Source organism: Nelumbo lutea, chromosome 4 (genome assembly GCF_056320005.1).
Source record: "Nelumbo lutea isolate HS-2025 chromosome 4, American lotus-T2T, whole genome shotgun sequence".
NCBI lineage: Eukaryota > Viridiplantae > Streptophyta > Magnoliopsida > Proteales > Nelumbonaceae > Nelumbo > Nelumbo lutea.
This window is the reverse complement of record NC_142687.1, coordinates 16,555,114-16,577,872: the sequence shown is the minus strand read 5'-3', so window position 1 is coordinate 16,577,872 and position 22,759 is coordinate 16,555,114. Positions and strand designations below refer to the sequence as shown.

The window sequence follows — 22,759 nt, the reverse complement described above, 5'->3', positions numbered from 1 at the left end:
AAATAAAAGTAAATTTTCATCTCTAATAGGGTGTGCAGGACCTCACAGTAGCTAGGGGTGATTGGATCATGATCCGATCTGAGATCTGATCCTATTTGGTCAAATTCGGATCATCCTTGTTCGGATATTCGGATCAGATTGGATAATAGGATCTGGTCAGAAATTGGATCGGATTCGGATCACCCCTATCCGATTCGAGAAGATCCGATCTGATATATGTTATATATTTATTTATATAAATATATTATTTATATTGCATTTTTATAAATTTGTTATATTATTCATTTTTTATAAAAAACATGTATATGTATGATGAAAATAATAAAAAAATACTTGTATTTTTGTTTTTTCTTTATTTAAATTGGTATATATTATTATTTTTTTAATAATTTAATAATTTGTTGTTCTCAGTCTTGGATGAGTCTGTAATCTGATTTGTGCTCAGGCAGTCTTTTGGGCCTGGGTTTTGTTGTATTTTCTCCTTTTCTGTCTGAATAAATTTACTTTACCTTTAAAAAAAAAAGAAAGAAAGAAAGAAAGAAAACAAGTCGGATCGGATTAGATCCAAAGATCCGACTTACCGATAGGATTCGAATTCAGATTGAGGCCTATCAGATCCGATTGGATCTGCCATGAACGGTGTCGGATTGGATTTACATATACCCTGATTCGAATCTGATCCGATCTGTTTGCATCCTTTACTAGCTGACCATCCATCACTTGCTATCAAGAAACGACCCTCCACTGCTATACTCTAAATATCAAAAGATTTTGAGTACTGACAACCTGAGCTCTTCAAGTAAAGACAGTCCCTAGATTTATATAGACTTCACTACTCCAAAGGCTATGCGGAACTGTAGAAGAGTGCCTCATCAGTTATAACCTTCAACCCCTCCTTAAGGTGAGACACCTTTAAAAGACGGGGGACTGGGTTTCCATATCAATCATATGGACATCGATCTCTTACAATTGGATTATTGAGCACTTTCTGAAAATTTCCACAATCTTTAGCTTGCAAATAGCTTTGATTGTGATCAAGTCAATGACTTCCTTTAGATGTTTCTGTTGAAGAAAATTGTAGAAATTCTCTCCCAAATATTTCATAATATAGTTTAGATGACTCATCTTCACATGAGCCTGCCCTTTTTGCTGAAAATGGCAGTGTGGCAACTACAAGGCAAGTCAATAGTTTTCTCAGAAGTGGTTCCCTGTTTCATCAAATGCCATATTGAGCAATAGAATGCTTCAAGATCGAGGAGGCAAATGAAAAATGAATGGACGGAATTATTTGCCTGTTGTCTTTTTTAGCTAGACACATGGAGGCTGGAGCAAGGGTACAGAGAGATTTCTAGAGCTTACATCTTCTCTTTAGAGTATCACAAGTATCCATCTTCAATTCATTCATTATTCCCATGGATAACTCTACTGTGCTCCATTAGAACCAAGTCACCAACATGAAAGTGGGGCCCTATAAACTAAGTTGAAGGCTATTTTTTTGGTGATAAATAAAAAAGAAAAATAAAAGTTGCACCCTGGGTAAAATCACTCCAGCTCTTTCAAAATTTCTCAATTACTGATATAGTAAGAGCATGGAATGAAGTGGCACACACTGCTGAGAAGAAAGAAAGGTGATGGAGTGGAAGCCCCCAGGTCCCAACAAAGCTGAACTTTGAAGGGAACTCTATAGGAAACCCAGTTATGGCAGGCATTAGTGGTGTGATCCATGGTTCAAAATATTGATACAGCCCAATACGTTGATAGGTGTGTATTGTACTGTATTGGGGCTCACTCCCTTATTTTTTTTAAACCTGGTTCAGAGGGGTCGGTTTAAGGCCTATCTACCCCTGAACTGGGTTAAACCCCGAAACACCCCCTATAAGGTGTATAGGGAAGCACCTGATACGATACATATCGTCTGACGTTGAAATTTTGAACCTTGGTGTGATCAGAGATTCCTTTGCCTATGTACTCAGACCTTTAGGGGAAGGTGGTTCTTTAAAAGATGAACTACTGGCTCTGCTACATTGGTTAAAAGCTGCCAAGCAAGCAGATCGTAAGAACTTGGAGATAGAAGGGGACTCAAAAATAGTGATGTCTTGGACCAATTCAGGTGGTAATGTTCCCTGGATCTATAGACATCCGTTAAGGGAGATGGTAAGCATAGCAAGAGGGAACTTAATGCCTTGTTCACATGGATCAGGAGAACTGCAAATGGAATGGCTGATTCTCTATCTATACAGGGAGTTCAAAGGCAACAGCTTTTTTGGGCTTAGTGTAACAATTTCTGGTGCAATGTTTGCTTACTTACTGCTGTAATTGTGTATTTAATTCTCTTAATTGAATAAAATTCTCATTTTTATGATAAGAAAAAAAGAAAAATTTCATTAAAGAAGAAGAAAGTACAATAAGGTGACAAGACATCACCCACAAAATTTCAAAACCCAAGACCCTCCAGCTCCCTTTTAATATAAAATTTTCCTTCCCCACTTTTACAAACACAAACAAGACTCACTAAGAAAACCCAAAATACTTCACCCAGTAGGCCCCCTTAAGATCCCCAAATCAACAACAATCCTAATAATTTTCACCATTCAGGTCTCCCTTTAAAGCTTTATTCGTTCAAGGGATGCTTCTTTTCCAAATCCTGGAACATTTTTCTCGCAAATTCTTCCCCTCCTAATATAGATAACCCTAACATCTTGCTTACTTGGACTTCAGTTTCTTTCTCACTTGATCCATAACCACGTTCTCTTCTTCCTCCCCCCTTCTGATTTTTCTTCTGCCAATTCATTCTCTATCACCACTTATAAAAAAACATTCTCTATCCCCTGCATCACCTCCCCTCTTGTCATTACATCTTTTTGATGAGCAGAGAGGGTTCCATCTTCTTCTCCTCGGCCCCTTTCTCCACTGTGTTCAAATTACTACTACTTCTATCAAGGATCTGACTATCTGAATTTTATTTCTGCCTTTTTATCCCCTTTCTCCTATATATCCTTTGTACTTACTGCAAGGACCATCTCCTAAGAGATAGTCTATCTGGGTTCTCAAAAGCTTTGATGATCAAGATCCAGTCTAAAACCATTGAGCTGATGTGCATACATAACCATCGGAATGGGAAAGAATCTTGAAATACTAAGTGATTTCTTTCTTTCTATCCTCTGGCTAACTGTTAATGGAATTACGCTCCAACACATCTTGGCCAAGTCACTATCTTCCTTTCTAGGTCAGCTATTAAAGAGTTCTTCAATATTGTTTGAGTTGAACTAGCCCTTTTGTTATTGATTTGCACAATAGCCTTGGGATTTGAAAGAATCTTGAAAAACTGAATGACTTCTGTCTATCCCTTGACCAACTGTAAATGGAATTACACTCCAACACATCTTGGCCCTACCCTCCTTTTTGTCCACCTTTCAAAGATTTAATTAGTGTTGTTTGAGTTGAATCAACCCTCTCTGAATAAGGAGAACAGAGATTTGAAGGGTTAAATACCACTTGAAAAGTAACGAGTAAATGTATTCTATAAGTGTATTTTCCTTGTTACATATGAAGAACCTACTTGCCATTTCTTTAGATGATTTACTGAATGCTATTCTAAGATTTTAGCTAGGCAAAGAACCTCGATTGTTTCAGTATGTACTATCTGAGATATTAAGACCCCTCAAATTCCATATTTAGTTTCTTCAATCACTATTTGCTTGTCTAGGAATTTTTCTCATTTCAAGAATTTCTGCAATATTTACTTGTATGCGTTTAATCTCCCTTCGAATACCCCCCCCCCCCCCCCCAAACAAAACCTCCCTTCTGTCTCTTGCAAAATTTTCATCTTTTATGTATAAAATTTGTTCTAAGTGCTTATTTTCTTAATCATGATCTGTTTGATTAAAACTTGAATACTTGTGTCTTAAGCAGCCTCCATCAGATTCTCATTTTGTGAAGGTTGCTTCTTGTGCGTCCTTGGCAGATCTTTTCACAAGGTTTGACTTTGTTCCTTGAGTGGAAGCATAATTTCTCGGTGGATCTCTCTCATACATCTAGTTTTGCAGTTGGTAACAAACCTGTAGTGACAATTATAAATGTCTGGCCTTTGCATCTGCCTACATGCCAGGCAATGCTTCACATGCATGAGAATGCCTGGTCATTTGTGAATTTGGGTCAGGGGATTCACCTTAGAATGTAAAATGACTCATTTATCTATTATCAAGTTACTAACAGTTAAAAGTGTACTTGCCCTCAGTGGGAATTTCAAAATTCATCTTCTTTTTCCTGTTTGACTGCATTACTTGGAGAATTGTTGTTTGTAAACGTCATAAGATCTTAACTTTTTTTTTTTTTTTTTTTCATTTGGTTTACTATTGACATTAGGCTAAGTGGATTTTCAAATATAAAGAAAGATGTGACATCTCATGCTGGGAAACTTATTCAACCAGTTTTGAAGTTGCTGACTGATGATAGCTCAGGTGCTGTATGGGTTAGTATCTAGTTGAATATATTCTCTTCTTCTCATCAGTCACATAGGAAAGACTTTAATTAATAACACATATGACACACCAGGATTTTGTAGAAATGGGAGATACCCACCTCATTGGGGGTGGGGTTTTCAAGCCAAATAGATGGTGGTACCCCTTTTCCAGGAATTTGCTAAAGTGTCTCCAGACTTTTGAATGCAGTAGAAAGAAGATATTTTTGCAAGTTCAAATTAAATATTCATAACAACTTTAAAATGTGGTTTATTGGTTTGTCTGCATGTTTTCTCTCTTATCCCCTACTCTCCCTCTTTCTTAGTGTATGTTTCTTATACTCAAGGCCTTTGAGGTCGGGGAAATCTTATGCCTTTCTTTTGATATCTTAGTTAGAAGGTTTATTTATTTATTTTTACCTTAGACATTATACAGGGACAGTGTCAACATTTTTTACGTATTTTTTTGTTTATCCATTTGCCTTCATAATAGCCTAATACATAATATTTCCATCATTTTAAGCTCTTTCAGTTCATCTTTCATTCACTTTGGTTTATTTTTACAGGAAGGAGCAGTTGATTTGTTATGCAGCATTATAAATTTCTTTCCGTCTTCTGTCCATTGTCATTATGAAAGTGTGAGTTCTATTTGTCCTTAACTTTTTTTTTAATCAATAATTCTATTTCTATTTGTCCTTGTCCTGACTACACTCTTAGTTATGTTGTTATGTTTAACAAAGTACTTTAGAACCTTGACTTAATGTGGCTTTCCTGCATTTGTTTATCCATAAATCATGAAATAATATTACTTCTACAACCTGTTTCCCCAACCGAGATCATTCACTAGCTTACATAATGATTGGCTAGTAGCTTGGCTTCTAGTCCTTTTAGCTCATTTGAGAAACTACCTCCCAACTCTCTCAGTTGAGGGTTCTTGAGTATCAATTAGAAAGGCTAAACCTAAACATCATTTCTCTATTTTCCTCATTTTTCACATGCTGTGTTTCCTATGTAAGTGAGAGTGGAGCCAACCAGTTCTCACTTGGTTGTTCTTTCACTAGAAAAGTGTTCTTTCACAGTCGGAGATTGCAGAGAAAGAATGTTTTAGTATATCCAGATTCAATGGGATACAGGGATCCATTAATGGGCAGAACTATTAGCCTTTCTCTATATCTTGAGATAGGCGCTCTTTGGGCCTTCAAAGATTGAAAGTAGAGGGGAATTCTGCTGGTGGTGAGCCTTTCTCTATATCTTGAGATAGGTGCTCTTTGGGCCTTCAAAGATTGAAAGTAGAGGGGAATTCTGCTGGTGGTGACTGGATGGATGAAGGTTGTGGAGGATGTCCCATGGATTTTGAGGTGTCAAAGTTCACTAGAATTCCTATGGTTTATAATTTTTTTTTTATATTTTTTTATAACTAGCAAATGTGCCCATGCTTTGCATGGGGCAATTTTAGATGATGATGATATAAAAATTATGTATATGTTTTTATGTTTTTACTTTAATGAAATACTTTACCATTCTCTAAAAGAATAATCGTAATAATATGTATCCAAAAATTCCACATTTTTTTTTTATATTTGTGTATAAGAAATAATTGTTATTCATCACACTTATTTTCATTTTATGTGATGAATATATAGTAATAAGACACACTTAAATATTTTCTACAAAATTTCTGTATTTTTTTTTTATATTTTGTGTTTTAATTTTTTTTTAATAATTTTGATCATTTAATTTTGAAGGGTTGACACCTTTCATCCAAACGGTTGAACTATTGGCCCACCATCAACTAGGAAAATAATTTTATTTTTGAGTTGATTTTTTTTGATCAGCAAATATGTATTTTATTAAGATTCAGATTGTAAGCAGTTTATACAACTTGATGATTGGACTGTTGATCCCCTTTAACCACTCTATTCACCCCTCTTTACAGTGTAGCCCAAAATAATTGCTGTCTCAGTGCCCCCTGTTTTGATAATCCATCAGCTAGTCCATTTGCACTTCTTCAGATCCATTTAAATTCAGCCTCAACCTCCTTTGCAATCTTCTCCACTTCCCTAATCACATGTTTAAACGTCCATGGGGTGTGGCTGCTATTTGTTGCCCATGAAATTACTACTTTTGAGTCCCCTTCCTCATTTTTGAGTTGATTTTAAATTTTACAGTTCATTTTTTTGATAATTCTAAAATTTACAATTCATTCCATCATGAGTAAAAATAATTATTGTTTACCACACTTATTTTTCTTTAATGTGATTAATATAAAATATTGGAAATGAGTTCAATTTTTTTCTATATTTTTTGTAATTATTGTTTATATTTCTGTTTTAAAAATTATTATTTAACTATCAAGCTTGACCCATTTGACCTGGATGGTTGAGTTGCATACTGTCCACTTGGGCGGAATAATGGTTTTGTTTTTGTGTTGGTTTTAAGAGATATGGGCTTTATTATTGTTAAGAGTATTGGTAGAGATCAAATTAGTAGAATTTATTGGTAAGAAAAACACCTTAAATATAGGATTTAATGATAGAGAATGGGATTTAATACCTTAAATATAAAACTTAAAGAGAGGGGATTGAATGAAATGAAAAAAATTACATTTTCAGTCCTCACAATTAGAGAGGGACCAAATTCAAAAATATGTTATTTTAGTCAAGAAGAAAAGTAGCACAAACTCATTCATACTTTTGACATATTCCATTTAGATGATCCATGATAGTTAGTCAAAGAAGTTCCATAATTTCTCCATATCATATCATGCTTCATATTTGGAAATATTACAACAAAGGGGCTTAAATACTGAGGAGTGAGTGTACTCACAATTTTATACAAGATATAGCCCTTGTTAGAGTGGAATGGTGGAATAAGATTCATGCAACCAAGAACCAACCCCGTATAGTTGGGACAAGGCTTTATTTATTTAGACTAAGCTGGCACACTTTCATCAAAGACAAACAAAATTTGAGGAAGTGGATTAACAAAAAAGATGATGTGCAAAATGGACACCAGAACAGAAAAAATAAAAGTCCATTGCAATCTGTGCAAGCATATAGTAATATAGTATGCGCAAGTTCCTCTAGCAATGATGCTTCTTAAATCTCCTTGAATGACCTCCCATTTAGCAAGACTATTAGCTCTTGTATATAATTGTACAGGAACCCATCTTGTTACATGTGCACATGCCCAAAGGAGAGGTCTAGTCTCATTCCATCTTGTTACATGGAATTCCCTTCATTCAAATTTGAGGTAGGCTTTCTAGTTTCTAGATTCCTTAGGCCAATCAAGACAGTCATGACCTAGAACCACCATCACCTATTGGGCTGCTATAAGCCCAAATCATGTTGCCTTTCCTACTAGTTATGATGCCACTTAACCCCAAGGGCACCAGGTTTCTGAGTTGCCATCATATCTAAGACGGATCTCCTCGTTGAATTGTTCTACAATTATTACACCCATGGATCTTGGGCTGGTTTCAATGAAGAATTGAAGATCTAGAATCTGAGGTAGATGAGATGAGACAGATATAGTGTAGCAGTCCACAATAGAAAGGTGACCTTTGAGGGCAAGGTTCAAAGTATTGGAAACACCAAGTGTCTTAGAAAGGAAATTTTAAGAGACATTGGGATATGCCTTCGATACACGTGTATCGGAGAAAAATTAAGATGCACATGGAAACATTATAAATACTTCAATAAATCATAAAAGTACACCAATAACATTAAATATAAGGCCTCAATGAGGTATACATGCATTAAATTAATATATTTTAATGGGCTTTATGAAGAAATACATCTTAGTTAATTATATTTTCCATTAAAACATTCTGTGCTTAACTATAATTTATAAATTATAATTCTTTAGTTTTAAGGGATGGGAAAAGTCCATGTCCAACAGACCTATCTAACCATAAAGCATGCATTGGTGCAACTTCTAAGTGAAAATAGAAATAATAATTATTTCTTAGTTAAATAATTACTATCTTTTTTTTTTAATTCCAAAAATATAAAAATTAAAAATAAACAAACATTGTACAATATATTCACAAAATAATTAGTAATGAAGAAATTTAATTACTCTGTGGATACGATAGATCATTCATAGATCTATAATATCATCAACCCTTATGATTAGATCATAAAAATATAATTCATTATTTTTAATTTTAAAATATAAAAAATGAAAAAAAAATTATTGAAAAGGAAATTTCAATTGCTCTATGGATGTGAAAGATCATTCATAGATCTACAACCAATGTTCAGAGAACTAGATCGGGCATAGAACCAGAGAAGGGAGAAGTTCACGGGTCAAAGGTTCAACTGGGGTCGAACTGTGATGACATGGCATATACATAAAAAAAAATATATATATAAATACTATATATAATGTATATATATACTACGGGTCATATAAATAGTATATATAATGTATTTTACAATTTTTAATGTGCTTGAATATGGTGGATGGATGGTAAGCTACCTAATTTTTAAAACAAATTGACTAGGGTTCAAGCCTTTTAACTTACATTTTCTTTAAAATACATGCATAATAATGTAATATGTACAATAAATAGTCATTATATAGTATAAGTAAAGAGGTGGATTAGTGGTAATTAAGTAATCTATGAAAATAAGAGTGTCTTGCGATCAAATCTTGTTAACAACATTTTAAAATTTCACTTATGTATGGACCCAAGCGGTTTCATGAAACAGGGACTGGTTCACCGGGTTTCTGGTTAAACCGGTTGGCTAGCCGATTTTCAGTGGGTTTTGAGCAAGTCTGGTTATTGGGGTGTGACCAAACCAGTTAGGACCTTGGCTCACGGTTCAACCGGTTTGACCGGTATGGTTTTCTAAACACTATCTACAACATACATTGTCTTTATGGGAAAATTACAAGAAACTATAAATAATCAAGATTTATTACTTACTTCCAAAAATTACAAAAAATATTGTATAAGAAATTCCATAGATCTAAAACATATTAAGTCTTTATAGTAGATAAAAAATACATTTTCTATTTTTTGTTATCTTATATTTTTTTCTGAAATTTATTTATAAAATTTCCATAGATCTACTCATAACACTAAAAAATCGGTGGTTTTTAATACAAGAAATGTAGTTCAACATAGATTTAAACATTTTCAAGCATTTAGGCAAAAAAAAAAAGAAATCATAAAATGTTATGAGAAAAATTGAAAAAACTTCTATTTTTGCAATATTTTCTAAAACTTGAGAAATTTTCAACCTTGGTGATTCACACTTATTTCTTGTGTGTGTGTGCGCGTGTTTTGCAGATATATCACTCTAGGAATGAGGTTTTGAGTTTTAGAGTCGTTTGGGGTTGAAAAAATTCTTGTTTTGGGAGAAAGACGATATGGTGGAAAAAGACGATACCACCTATTTCCCATCGTATCCTTTATCGAGCCTTCATAGATACGATATGGTCGCCCTGTATCGGGCATATTGTGTTGAAATTTAGACCTTGTTCGAGGGTACTACTTTCAGCCAGATGTTTGATATGGGAATTCTTCTGCCTATGTCGAGTTCAATTTCTAGAAAAACAATTTAACTTAAAGAGATGATATTTCATTTTCTTAGTATTCCCTTTGGTGGAAGTTGTATGCCACTTTAATATTTTTTACATAGGGGTTTCGAACTTCCAACAAATTTTCCCATTTGTGAAGGAGTGAAATTCTAAACCCTAGGCTGTCCATGGGGTTGTGGACCCCAACTTGAAAAAAAATTCTCCTCTCTTTTTTTTTTCTATTTCTCCTCTTCTTGCATGAGTCTGTCTCCATATGTTACCCATCAAAGGAGAGCCAAAAAACAAAGAATAAAGTTTTTTGAGGTCTCTTTTTCTTTTTGTTAGATTTATATCTAAATTACTTAGATATGCGTAAACGAGTTGTTTTCCATAGAATATGAAAAAAAATGACAAAATGGAAAGTAAGGAAGAAGGAACTTTAGGCAACCATGGGCAATCTGGTACTCTTTATATAAAATGAAGTCAATTGATCTTGTTTTTGCTGGGTCTGTAACAGTTCAACATGTTCTTTGAAGGTCATCAAAGTTGTTTAGGTAACAACTACATGCTAAGAATATCATGTAATATCTTTGGTAGGTTGAAGCTGCTATTGTTTCAAAAATCATGTCAGGAAAATGCAATTCAAACATATCAAAGGTGAGTAGTTTGCTCGCAATCTTAAGCATTTATTCATTGTAATATTCACAGACACATTGGATGAAGCAATGTTGCATGGACTTATAAATGAATGACATATGATATCTATGTTTGAAGCATGTATACTGACACTCCATGGATTCTTGAGGGGCACTTCTATGTAAATGATGTAGTTTCCAGTTTTTATCCCCTCATTTATTTGTCATAAATGATGTACAAGATGAATGTTACTTTTCGTATTTGTTCTTGTTGGGGTTCATGTTCCCTAAGTTCAAGGCTAGAACCTGTGTACCTATCATTAATTTTATGTTATTTTCGATATTTGAACCAATTCATTAGATGATTAAGAAGAAAAAGGTACAACCAGTGATTTAAAAGGCGTGCTTAGGTGCACAGGCGAGGCACATTTCAGGGTATGCACCTCGCCTAGGTCCTAGGCACAGCCCTTTCAAAAGGCGCATGCTTGGTGGGCCTAGGTGTGCGCCTGACATGCCTTGCGCCTCAGCCCAGACGTGCACCTTTTGAAAATTTGACGCTTTTTTGCTTTTTTTGAACCTCCAATTTGGTAATGTTGTTCATTCATTCATCCTAATAAAACATCTTAAAAAGTAATTAAAACTAAAATCATCGTTTTTTGTGTGAAGAGTAGGAATTTAAGACCTAATGTGGACTTGTTTGGGCTTGCCTCGAGGGGCATGGCACAAAGGAGGCTCGTAGAATCAGGAACGTAATATGTTTTACATTACATTAGCTACTTGAAGTAATGCAATTGAGTGAAAAAAGAGATTAGAGGTTTTACATGCTTGAAAATGTTTTATATGTTTGATTTTATTTTTAAATTCTCATTTGAATATGCTTTACATCTTATGTTTATGTATTTTAATTTTAGATAATAGGTTTTCTAAAACATTATTTTAAAACTTAAGTTTATATTTTTTTATTAATATTATGCTTAATATTTATTTTAGTTTTTTTTTTGAATTTTTTGGCTTTTTTTGAATTTTTTGTATTTTTTAGCATTTTTTTTTGTAAATTTGTGCCTTGGGCCTCAGGCACAAATTGACTGCTGCGCCTTTTTTGCACCTTGCGCTTTTAAAACACAGGGTACAACAAGAAACAAAGAACAGGGCACCAAAAACCAACTTGCAATAGAGCCCAAAACAAGGTACCCTTTCCCACCCCTCCTTTAGCAATCAACAAAGGAGTTTGCACTTCGCTTTACACATTGAAGTCTCACTTCCATATTTTGTGTCAGCCATATAAATCTTCTTTTTTCTATAATATAACTCCAGAACCATTTTCCTCTTGTTGCATCCAATTAATTACTAGCTTGGAGTCACCCTCAACAACTATCCTTCTAATATTTAGCTCCTTTGCCCTTTGTACTCCTTCCTAGACAGCCATAATCTCTGCTCTGAGTGAATCACATTTACCTATTGGCCCAAAGAATAATGTACCAAAATTTCTTTCTTCATTTCTGAATACACCTCCAATACCTGAAGGACCTAGATTACCCTCGCTACTTCTATCAAAATTCAACTAAATGAAACCTTCCACTGGTGGGGATGAAAGAGGCCTGAAAATATCCTTAGCAGGACTGCAGGAGCTGAATCAACCACCTTTTTTTTCCAATTTCCAAGTAGTGCATTTGTAGATATGCCTTAAAACAGCTCTAAAGATTTTATCCACTGCAACACTTTCATGGAAATAACTTCAATTAGAGCTTCTCTACTTATCTCTTTTTCAGAAAAAAATACTCAAGTTCCTTTCTTCCCAAATTGTCCAGCAAACAACTGCTCTAGATTACCTCTAAAGTATTTGGCCCCTCTTCTATGGGCGCTTAACAAAAGAAGTAAACAAACTTTGTATATCCGGTAGGGAAGTCCACCTATCATTAATTTTAATTTTAATCGAAGTTGTTGGTTCCTATAAAAATGTTTTTTTTTCTGTATTAAATTTTACCTAGGAGCGTTTTATAACATTGAACCAACACTTGACCTCTTGAAAATTCACTTTTTAGAGTTTTTTGGTCGTTTGGTGTCATCTCTAAGGAAACCTCTTACCTCCTAAAACGTATCTGAATCATTTAGAAATGTTTTTCATAGGTCCAAATGACAATCATCCCCTCTCACTATTCTGACAATGACAACATTTATTCAATTTAAACAATGTCTCTATTTGAGCCCTAATTCTTCTTTCGCTTATTTTTTAACTTCATTTTTTTTCATTTGAAATATTATAAATATGTTGTTATTTTATAATCTATTTTGAAATATATTTCAAACAATTTAAAATATGTTTTCTAATATGTGTTTTTATTTTCTAAAATAATTTGTATTATTTTATATTTTAAATTTATAAATATAACTTATGATTTTATTTATTTTTTATTACTTCTACATTTCCATTTACCTATGGTTTTAATCACATTTGGTATCATATTTCTTTATTGTTATTAATATTTTTAAACACTAGTAAGTGTGCACGTGCTTTGTACGTGGCAGTTCTAGATGATGATAATGATAGTAATAATGTATCCAAAATTTTCTATAAAATTCGTTTTATTTTATTTTTATTTTTTTGTTCATATTGCAAAATCCGAATCCAATTACGTAAACACCTCATATTGGGTTGCAAAGTTTCGAGTATCATTGATAGGCCTACATGCCATTTGGACTCTTCCTTTTGTAATGTTTTATCTTCTTAGTGTATCTTTTCTTGTTCATCTAGACTCTTCCTTTTGTAAGTTTTAAAGAAGGGAATTGAAGGAGGTGAAAAGTAGTAGTTCAAATTACATTTTAAATAGAGATAAATTAAATGGTATTTTAGTCAAAAGAAAGTTCCACAATCTTATTCATATTTTTAATAGTAGTGTAAATATAGAGCTATAGATGTGTTAAATTTTTTCTATTTTTTTTTTTATTTCTGTGTACAAATAATTTTGATATGTCACATTTTTTTTTGTTTAATATGATAAACGTACGATATTATACATGTGCCCAAATGTTTTTTGTAAACTTTATGTTTTTTTCATTGTTGTGTTTTTATAGTTTATTAATTATTTATTATTTAATTATGACATTAAAGGTTGACGCATTTGACCTAAAAGTTGAACTATTGATCTCCACTGAATAGGAAAATAATTTGAGTTTTGGTGTTTTAGATTATGTATTTCATTTTCATCATTAATAAAAATAATTCTTGTTTGTTATACTTATTTTTTCTTATTTGATTAATAAAAATATCATAAAAGTGTCCCTTTTTTTACATTTTTGTAATTTTCTATATTTAATTGTCAAAAAATTTTATTATCTGACTATGACTTCATGGGTTGACCAATTTGATTCGGATGGTTGAATTGCTTAGTCATCACTTTGATAAAGAGTGGTTTTGTTTTTGAGTTAATTTAAAAATGCATGGGTTTATATTATTAAATAGTATTGGACATAAATCTATTAATAGCATTTATGAGTGAAAAAATAACTTAAATATAAGATTTAATAAGAGAGAATGAGGGTTAATACCTTAAATATAAGACTTAATGAGAGGGGATTAAATGGGGTGATAAAACAATAATTGAAATTGCATTTTCAACCATCATAATTAGAGATGGACTAAACACACAAATATGAGCATTTTAGTCAAGAAAAGTTCCACACTCTCATTTGTACTTTTAATGATAGTATAGATTTCAAAATATAATTATTATATTTTATATCATCATCATCATCCGTGCCTTGTGCCATATGGGGTCGACTACATAAATCCTGTTTTGTGAATCCATTCTATTCAACACCCTATCAACTGTTACATTAGTAGTGCTAATTCATTTGGTACTACTTCTACCCATGTTCTCTTTGGTCGACCTCAAGCTCTTTTAGCCTCTTCAATATGTAACAAATCACTTTTTCTAAGTGGCGCAATTGGTTGTCTTTTATGTACGTGCCCAAACCATCGTAGTCTACTCTCTCATTTTATCACCTATTGGAGCTACTATTAGGTTCTTATGGATAACTTCATTTCTAATCCCATCCTTTCTAGTTTTCCCACTCATCCATCTTATTATTCGCATTTCTGCCACTCATTTTTTTTGGCATAGTGTTTCTTGACTGCCCAACACAACACTTTGCTCCATACAACATAGCTGGCCTTACAACTGTTTTATATAGAATTTTTCTTGAATCTAAGTGGTATTTGCCTATCACATAAAAGTCTAGATGCACTCCTCCATTTTGCTCCTCCTGCTCTAATTCTTTGGGTGACATCCTCAATCTCACCATTATTATGAATTATTGAACAAAGGTACGAAAAATGATCACATTGAGTCATCTTTTGGCCTTCTTGATTTACACTCCTAATATTACTAAATTTACATGTAATATACTTGTTAATGTCGACTATGTAGGGGTATTTTTGTCTTTATGCTTTAGTTTAAGTTGCTGATGTGTAAGGTTATGTTAGATCTTATGTCCCTCACTTAAGTAGGGGCACAAGTGTCATTTTCAGATTAATAGAAATATAAAAAACAAATCTGGCCGAATGGGAGAGTAGACTTTTCTCTCTTGTTCGAACCAGAACTTTCTCTCCCTCTCTTCTCTTCTCTTCTCTTCTCTTCTTCTTCTTCTTCTTCTCTCTCTCTCTCTCTCTCTCTCTCTCTCTCTTTCTTTTACTTATATTGTTATCAGTCAAACAGGATTCAAGGGCAGGCTGAATCCTAATATGGTATCAAAGCAAAACTAAGCAAATTGAAACTGCCCAGAATTCTGTTCTTTGCATACCTAGTCTAGGGTTTTCTCTTGTTTTCTTTGCCAACAGTTGGAGATAAGGGAAAGGGTTGAAAAGGAGTGATCGCCCTTTTTCCTTGGAGGTTTCTATGCCTCCAATTGTGCAGTTTGTGGTTGGTTGCTGTGGTTTGTAAGAAGCCCTTCCCTAATCGATGAAGAGAAGAGGGCTGATTCGTGTGGTGCAGTGGGTGCCTTGTGTGGTCTGATTTTCGGGTGATTAGGTAAGAGGTTTCTATGCAATTTCTTGTTGTGAATCAAATGATAAGTTTGTTTCAGATTGTATTGTGGGAATTCAGATTGCAGTGTGTTAGAGTTTATGCAAATTTCAATGTGATTTGAAGGGGGAGTGATCCTCAAACAGTGTGGTGAGTTTTCAGGTAGCCGTGGGGTAGGGTTGTAGTGTAGAGAGTGCAGTTTTCAGCAATAATAAGTGCTGAAAATAGCGTGGTTCACTGTGCAGTGTGCCGAATTCAGCAATAACAAAATTCAACAATGGGAGACAACAGTGACAGTAAGACTAGTGTGATGGTCCCTACTGACTACCTGAATGCTCAGATGACCTCTATTAAACTGAATGGAGAAAATTATGTACCTTGGGCTAAATCTGTAGAAATCTTTCTTAAGGCAAAGAAGAAGGTGAAACACATAAGGGAAGAAAAAAACCCTCCACTGATTCTCATGAGTATGATGATTGAGAGCAAGAAGATGCACATATTATCACATGGTTTTGGAACAATATTACATGTTTCTTGATACTGCCAAGGAAGTGCGGGACCATGCTAAGAAGTTGTATTCGGGTCAAGACAACACAACTAGAGTATATTAGCTGTATCAAGAATACTTTAATCTGCAATAGGGTAATCAGAGTCTTGAGGAGTACTATGCTAGTATGAGAAACATTCGTAATGAGTTGAACGTTTATCACCCCTTCACTTTTGATGTCAAAATTCAGCTACAATAGAGAGAACTAGATGTGACCCGGTTTTTGGTGGGGCTGAAGTCTGAAATGAACAAGTGTAAGCTCAGATGCTAGGAGGATCAACTCTCCCTTCATTAGAAGAGGTGTTTGCTCGACTTGGGAGGATTTTATTGGATCTACCGAGAAGTCTAGTGTTTCCGACAGATCAACCTTTGTAGTATTAAGGGGCTGTGGTGTTAGAGGTGGAGCTTGGGGAGCTCAGTTTGGCCGTAGTGGTAGCAGTGGACAGGTTTATGGTCGTCGTAGTGGTGGTGGTCGTAATGGAGGTTGAGATTCAGGGGGAACTCGTGGCAAAGGACGTAGTTCGGGTACGAGGAGATGTACACACTGGTATGGATGGATATGCCATTAATTATTACTATGATTTGCATGGTCCACCTTCAACTTGGGCCAATCATGCCATGACTAGTGACCGTAGCTTCAGACAAGAGTCGTTTAACTGATCAGATGCTCCCTACATCCACAGATGTTCCTGGGAAGGAGATGATGAGTGTTCCCCATGATGAGTATGAGAGGTTTGTCCAGGCCACAACTCAACAGAACATGACCACTCTCTCACACTCAGGTATGGCTTGTCTGGCATCCACACCCAATCCTTGGATTATTGACTCTGGAGCCTCTGATCACATGCCTAGAACTACAGGTGTGTTTTCTTCCCTCTCTCATTACCCAACATCACAATTTGTTACCCTTGTTAATGATTTCACATCCTCCATTTGTGGTGTTGGTAATGTTAACATGGGCCCTTTACCCTTATCCTCAGTTTTGTATGTCCCTAAATTTCTATTTAACCATATGTCAGTTAGTAAGTTGACTAAGTCTCTTAATTGCTTTATTACTTTTTACCCTTATTTGTGTGTTTTTCAAGATCTCAAGACGGGGATGAAGATTGGTGGAGGGCATGAAGCTGGTGGAAGTACGTCAACAGTTCTCCAGTCATCTCTTTCTCCCCTCCAGTGGCACTGTTGATTTGGTCACCCTTGGCTAAAAGTTTTGAAGTCTTTGGTTCATTCGTTGAGTCATCTTTATGTTTTGGATTGTGTCATGTCAGTTGGGGAAACATCATCATGTTCCCTTTAGTCCTAGGGTTGATAAACGTATGTCGAGTCCTTTTTCTTTGGTTCATTCAGATGTTTGGGGTCCTTATAAAGTAATGTCATACAATGGATATAAATATTTTGTCATTTTTGTTGATGATTATTCAAGGATGACATGGCTTTATTTAATGAAAGAAAGGAGTGAATTGTTTGCCATTTTCCAAAAATTTTATGCTGAAATTCGCAACCAATTTGGTGTCCACATTAAAATTTTTCGTTTCGATAATGGCCGTGAATATTTCTCTACATCATTTCAAGAATATTTGGACCAACATAGCATTATCCATTAGACTTCATGTACCTACACCCCACAACAAAATGGGGTGGTTGAGAGAAAGAATCGTCATTTTTTGGAAACTGCTCGATCCCTCATGCACCACATGAATGTACCCAAACCTTTTTGGAGTGATGCAGTGCTTATTTCTTGCTTCTTGATTAATTGGATGCCTACGTTTATCCTTGATGGTCATTCTCCATTCACCACTTTGTTTCCTACCTTGTCTCTGTTTTCCCTTTCTCCTCGAGTTTTTGTGTGTGTCTGCTTCGTTCATAATTCGGGGCCAGGAACAGACAAGTTAGATGCACGACCCATTAAGTGCATCTTCCTTGGCTATTCCAGGACTCAGAAAGGGCATGTGTTATCATCCTAGCTCTCGACTTTCCTTTGTGTGTGCTGATATTACGTTTTTTGAGTCTACTCCGTTTTTCTTGGGGTTTGGTGATGTTTCTTCTTCCTCTCCTAGTTGCGGATTCTATTCTTCTTGTTCCAGCTGTGACCAAGTCTTTGCCTCCGGTGCCACCACCTATTAAACGACCACCTATTTGTCAAGTGTATACACATCACCAACATGTACCGGTTCCTCCTTCAGCTCCATCTTTGTCGACAGATCTGACAGTTGTCCCCACACCAGCCCCAACCCCAATATTTGAACTTGATCTTCCCATTGCCTTGCGGAAAGGTAAACACAATTGTACCCTTGGTCCTATTTCTATATATGTTTCTCTCACTCACCTTTCTGCTTACCATTGCCAGTTTATCTCCTCGTTATCCTCTGTTGTTGTCCCTAAGGATGTCCAGGAAGCCCTTGCCTCTCTAGGGTGGTGCCGTGCAATGGAAGAACTCTCAGCTCTAACTCATAATCATACATGGGACCTCACCACTCTTCCTCTTGGTAAGCAGCCTGTCGGTTGTAAGTGGGTTTATACTGTTAAGTACTTACCTGATGGTCATGTAGAGCGGCTGAAAGCTAGACTGGTTGCAAAGTGTACTCCCAAACCTATGGTATTGACTACACAGAGACCTCCCCGGTTGCTAAGATTGGTTCAATTCATGTTGTGATTTCTCTTGCTGCTATGTATGATTGGACCCTCTATCGGCTTGATATCAAGAATGCCTTCTCGCATGGTGATCTACTCGATGAGGTCTATATGGAGCAACCACCGAGGTCTGTTGCTCAGGGGGAGGATGGTAAGGTGTGCTGACTAAAGAAGGCCATTTATGGTAAACTAAAATATTTCTTGGGGATAGAAGTAGCAAGGTCTAAGCATGGTATTAACTTGTGTCAAAGGAAATATGCTCTTGATTTGCTGGAAGAAACGGGTTTGTTAGGTACTAAACCAACTAAAACACCTATGGAAACAAACACTAAGTTGAGTAGTGATATGGGTGAAGAGTTTGAAGACCTTGGCAGGTATCAACAACTTATGGGTAAATTGAACTACCTAACCATTACTCGGCCAGACATTTCATTTGCGGTTAGTGTGGTAAGTCAGTTCATGCAGAAACCTCGGGTTCCACATTGGGATGTAGTTCTAAGGATTTTGAGGTATTTAAAGGGGGCTTCTGGTCGTGGTTTGATATACAGAAGTGGTGGAAAACTTAAAACAGGAGGATATACTGATGCTGATTGGGCCGGTTATATATCTGATAGGAGATCTACTACAGGCTATTGTATTTTTCTTGGGGGTAATCGGGTGACATGGGAAAGTAAGAAGCAGACAGTTGTGGCAAGAAGCAGTGCAGAGGCAGAATATAGTGTGGCTAAGGAACCTTCTACAGGAGATAGGATACACTGTTGACACTCCATTGAAGCTCTATTGTGACAATCAGGCTGCGGTCCATATTTCTTATAATCCGGTGTTTCATGAGAGAACCGAGCACATAGAGGTTGACTGTCACTTTGTGAAAGAGAAGGTGCTGAGTGGAGTGATAGATACTGCATATGTTAACACAGGAAACCAGTGGGCAGACTTGTTTACCAAAGGGTTGAGTCGGGGAAGAGTGAACTACATATGTAACAAGCTGGGATTATATGATATATACTCACCAGCTTGAGGGGGAGTGTTAATGTCGACTATGTAGGGGTATTTTTGTCTTTATGCTTATGTTTAAATTGCTGATGTATAAGGTTATGTTAGATCTTATGTCCCTCATTTAAGTAGGGGCACAAGTCTCATTTTCAGATTAATAGAAATATAAAAACAAAATGTAGGGGTATTTTTGTCTTTATGCTTATGTTTAAATTGCTGATGTATAAGGTTATGTTAGATCTTATGTCCCTCATTTAAGTAGGGGCACAAGTCTCATTTCCAGATTGATAGAAATATAAAAACAAATCTGGCCGAATGGGAGAGTAGACTTTTTTCTCTTGTTCGAACCAAAACTTTCTCTCCCTCTCTTCTTCTTCTTCTTCTTCTTCTTCTCTCTTTCTCTCTTTCTTTTACTTCTACTGTTATCAGTCAAACAGGATTCAAGGGCAGGCCGACTCCTAATAATACTCTATTTTAATCTTACTTTGTTTAAAACCTCTTCTTTATGAGGCATTTGTCCGTTTGCTTAATTTTGCATTTAATCCTTCATTTGTTTCATCAATTAAAACAATGTCATCCACAAACAACATTCGCCATGGAATTTCCTCTAGAATATGTTTAGTCATCAATTCATCTATGATTAGTGCAAATAGATATGGGCTAAGTGCTGAACCTTGGTTATATTTTACATATTTGTTATTATTTTATGTTTAAATTTAAATAATGAAGTATATTTTTATTATATTTTAATATTTTTAATAGATTTTCTATTTATTAATAATATTTTAAAATGCTGTGATTATTTAATGTTTTGATGCCTTTATTTATGAATTTATATTAATAAACAATAGTCGTGTGAAAAAATAACATTAAATTATAACAACATCCAAAAGCACTAAAGAGATTTACTCAAAGGCGTAAAATTGTAAAATAGACATTTCTCATAGGTCTAGATAGCAGTACATTTTCATTGTGTTCACAGTATTAAAGAAACAGAATAGTAGATTTTGACTTTTCTGTGATCAGAACTGTTCTCAATATATATATATATATATATTTTTTTTTTCTCTTTTCAAATATCAGAGCTGAGTGTTATCAAATGCACCTTAGTATTAAAGGCAAGATTTTAGACTCATATTTTGTAAGCATATAATGTTAGAATTCAAACAATAACCATGTTAGTGGTATATACTTTTCTATAAACATGTCAGCACTCCATTTTTTCTTGTCTTCTGAATTTTGTTTCGTTTTTATTGTTTAGAAGTTTGTCCATTGTTTAGCATTACTTCCAAGATCAAAAGGAGATGAAGATAGCTGGTCCTTAATGTTGCAAAAGATTTTAATATCAATAAATGTTGATTTGAATGATGCTTTTCAAGGTCTAGAAGAAGGTACATGATACAACCACCAGCTATGCTTGATTTGAGTCTTCCATTTCTTGGTGTTAGTGTGACTAACGTTCTTTGCATATGCAGCAGAAACTAAATCTAATGAAGTTATTAAACACTTGGTTCCACCTGGGAAAGAACCCCCTCCTCCTCTAGGAGGCAACAAAATGCAAGGAGAAACCTCCAACCAAGCAACTGAAATGTCTGAGCAATTAATACTGCACAGAATATCTATGCTGATGCTTTGCTGTTGCAGAATGCTTACTAATCCTTATCCTGCCCAGGTGTGATGTTTATGCGATTCTTTTGTATTGCTTTTATTGTCATGCAATGATAATTTTATTAAAGATGACAAAAAGGTATCAATAAAAGCACCCAAACAGAGGTGTGAGGTGTGGCCTCCATTACAAAATCAGAATTACAATTGAGCCAAAAATAGTCCAGCCATATGCACCCCCTGTTTTGCAAAAAAAAAAAAAATCAGCTATCCCATTTGCTGACCTCCTTTCCCATTGGATGATAATTCTTATATCTCTAACTAACCATTTAAAACTTTTCAATGTTGATTCACTGTTTTTCTAAACCCACTATTTCCAATTCCTTCAGCCCACCTACTTTGAATTTAGAGTCACCCTCAATTACCAATCTGCCATAGTTTGTCTTTAGCAATTTGTAGTCCTTGTAATACTGCTTGAAACTCAACATACACTCAGTCCCCTTCTCCAACAGGACCTGAATATACATCACGAATGTATCCATCAATATTTCTGAAAACTCCTATGCCAGCTGGCCTTGGCTTTCCAAAACTGCTTCCATCAAAGTTTAACTTGATAAAACCGTCTTCTGGTGATACCCAAACCGCAACCGGTTTATCCTTCACAAGAAAACTTCTTGCTACAACTTCCTAATTTGACCATATATCATCAAAAGAGAAATCTAAGAAAAAGGTTTAAAGATTTAGCCCAATGTATAACCCTATTTACTACACATTTCTACATTGCCTCATTCCTTTTTGTACCATTGAAAATTTTGTTATTCCTTTCTTCCCATACTGTCCAAATCAATGCAGCTTGAGCACATCTCCATATAACTTTGCCTCTTCTCTTCAGCCAGCTAAAGGTCGTTGGGACAAAAAGACCACCATCATGGTCTTTCAAATCTCTCCTTAGTCCCAAATCCCAATTCCAACCGAACTTGGTCAACGAGGAGGAAGATGCAAAGCGGAGGATAGGTTTTTTTTTGAACAAAGAAAGGGAGTACAAGGAAGGAAAGAGATCTTTGAGGGTTGCGTTGTCAATCCAAAAGTCCTCCCAAAAGAGAATTTTATCTCTAGGGCGACCATTATACCTAATAAGGGTTATAAATAGATCTGTTCATGGGCTGGGTAGCCTGATGGCCTGGCCCGGCCGTGGTCGGGCTTGGACATATTATTAGTCCTGGGCTCGGGCCCTATTATTTAAGCCTGACATGATTTCAAGCTAGGCTTGGGATTTTATAAAAAAGGCTGACCCGACCCGATAATATTTAAAAATATTATTAAAAATATAATATTTATA

At 35.2% G+C, this 22,759-nt stretch overlaps 1 protein-coding gene across 4 annotated transcripts in view; it reads left to right on the top strand.

Annotated features, from left to right (window-relative positions):
- LOC148854202 (uncharacterized) overlaps positions 1-22,759 on the top strand; it is a 39,836-nt gene that overhangs the window by 3,695 nt on the left and 13,382 nt on the right. Inside the window, exons 3-8 of one of the 4 annotated variants that reach the window (XM_088984468.1) lie at positions 3,913-3,977; positions 4,366-4,471; positions 5,026-5,097; positions 10,586-10,645; positions 21,077-21,206; positions 21,294-21,487. In XM_088984468.1, coding sequence (XP_088840594.1) covers positions 3,913-3,977; positions 4,366-4,471; positions 5,026-5,097; positions 10,586-10,645; positions 21,077-21,206; positions 21,294-21,487 — 627 coding nt within the window. Of the gene's footprint in view, positions 1-3,912; positions 3,978-4,365; positions 4,472-5,025; positions 5,098-10,585; positions 10,646-21,076; positions 21,207-21,290; positions 21,488-22,759 lie in introns of all 4 variants that reach the window. The other 3 variants (XM_088984470.1, XM_088984469.1, XM_088984466.1) reach the window with 3 other exon arrangements.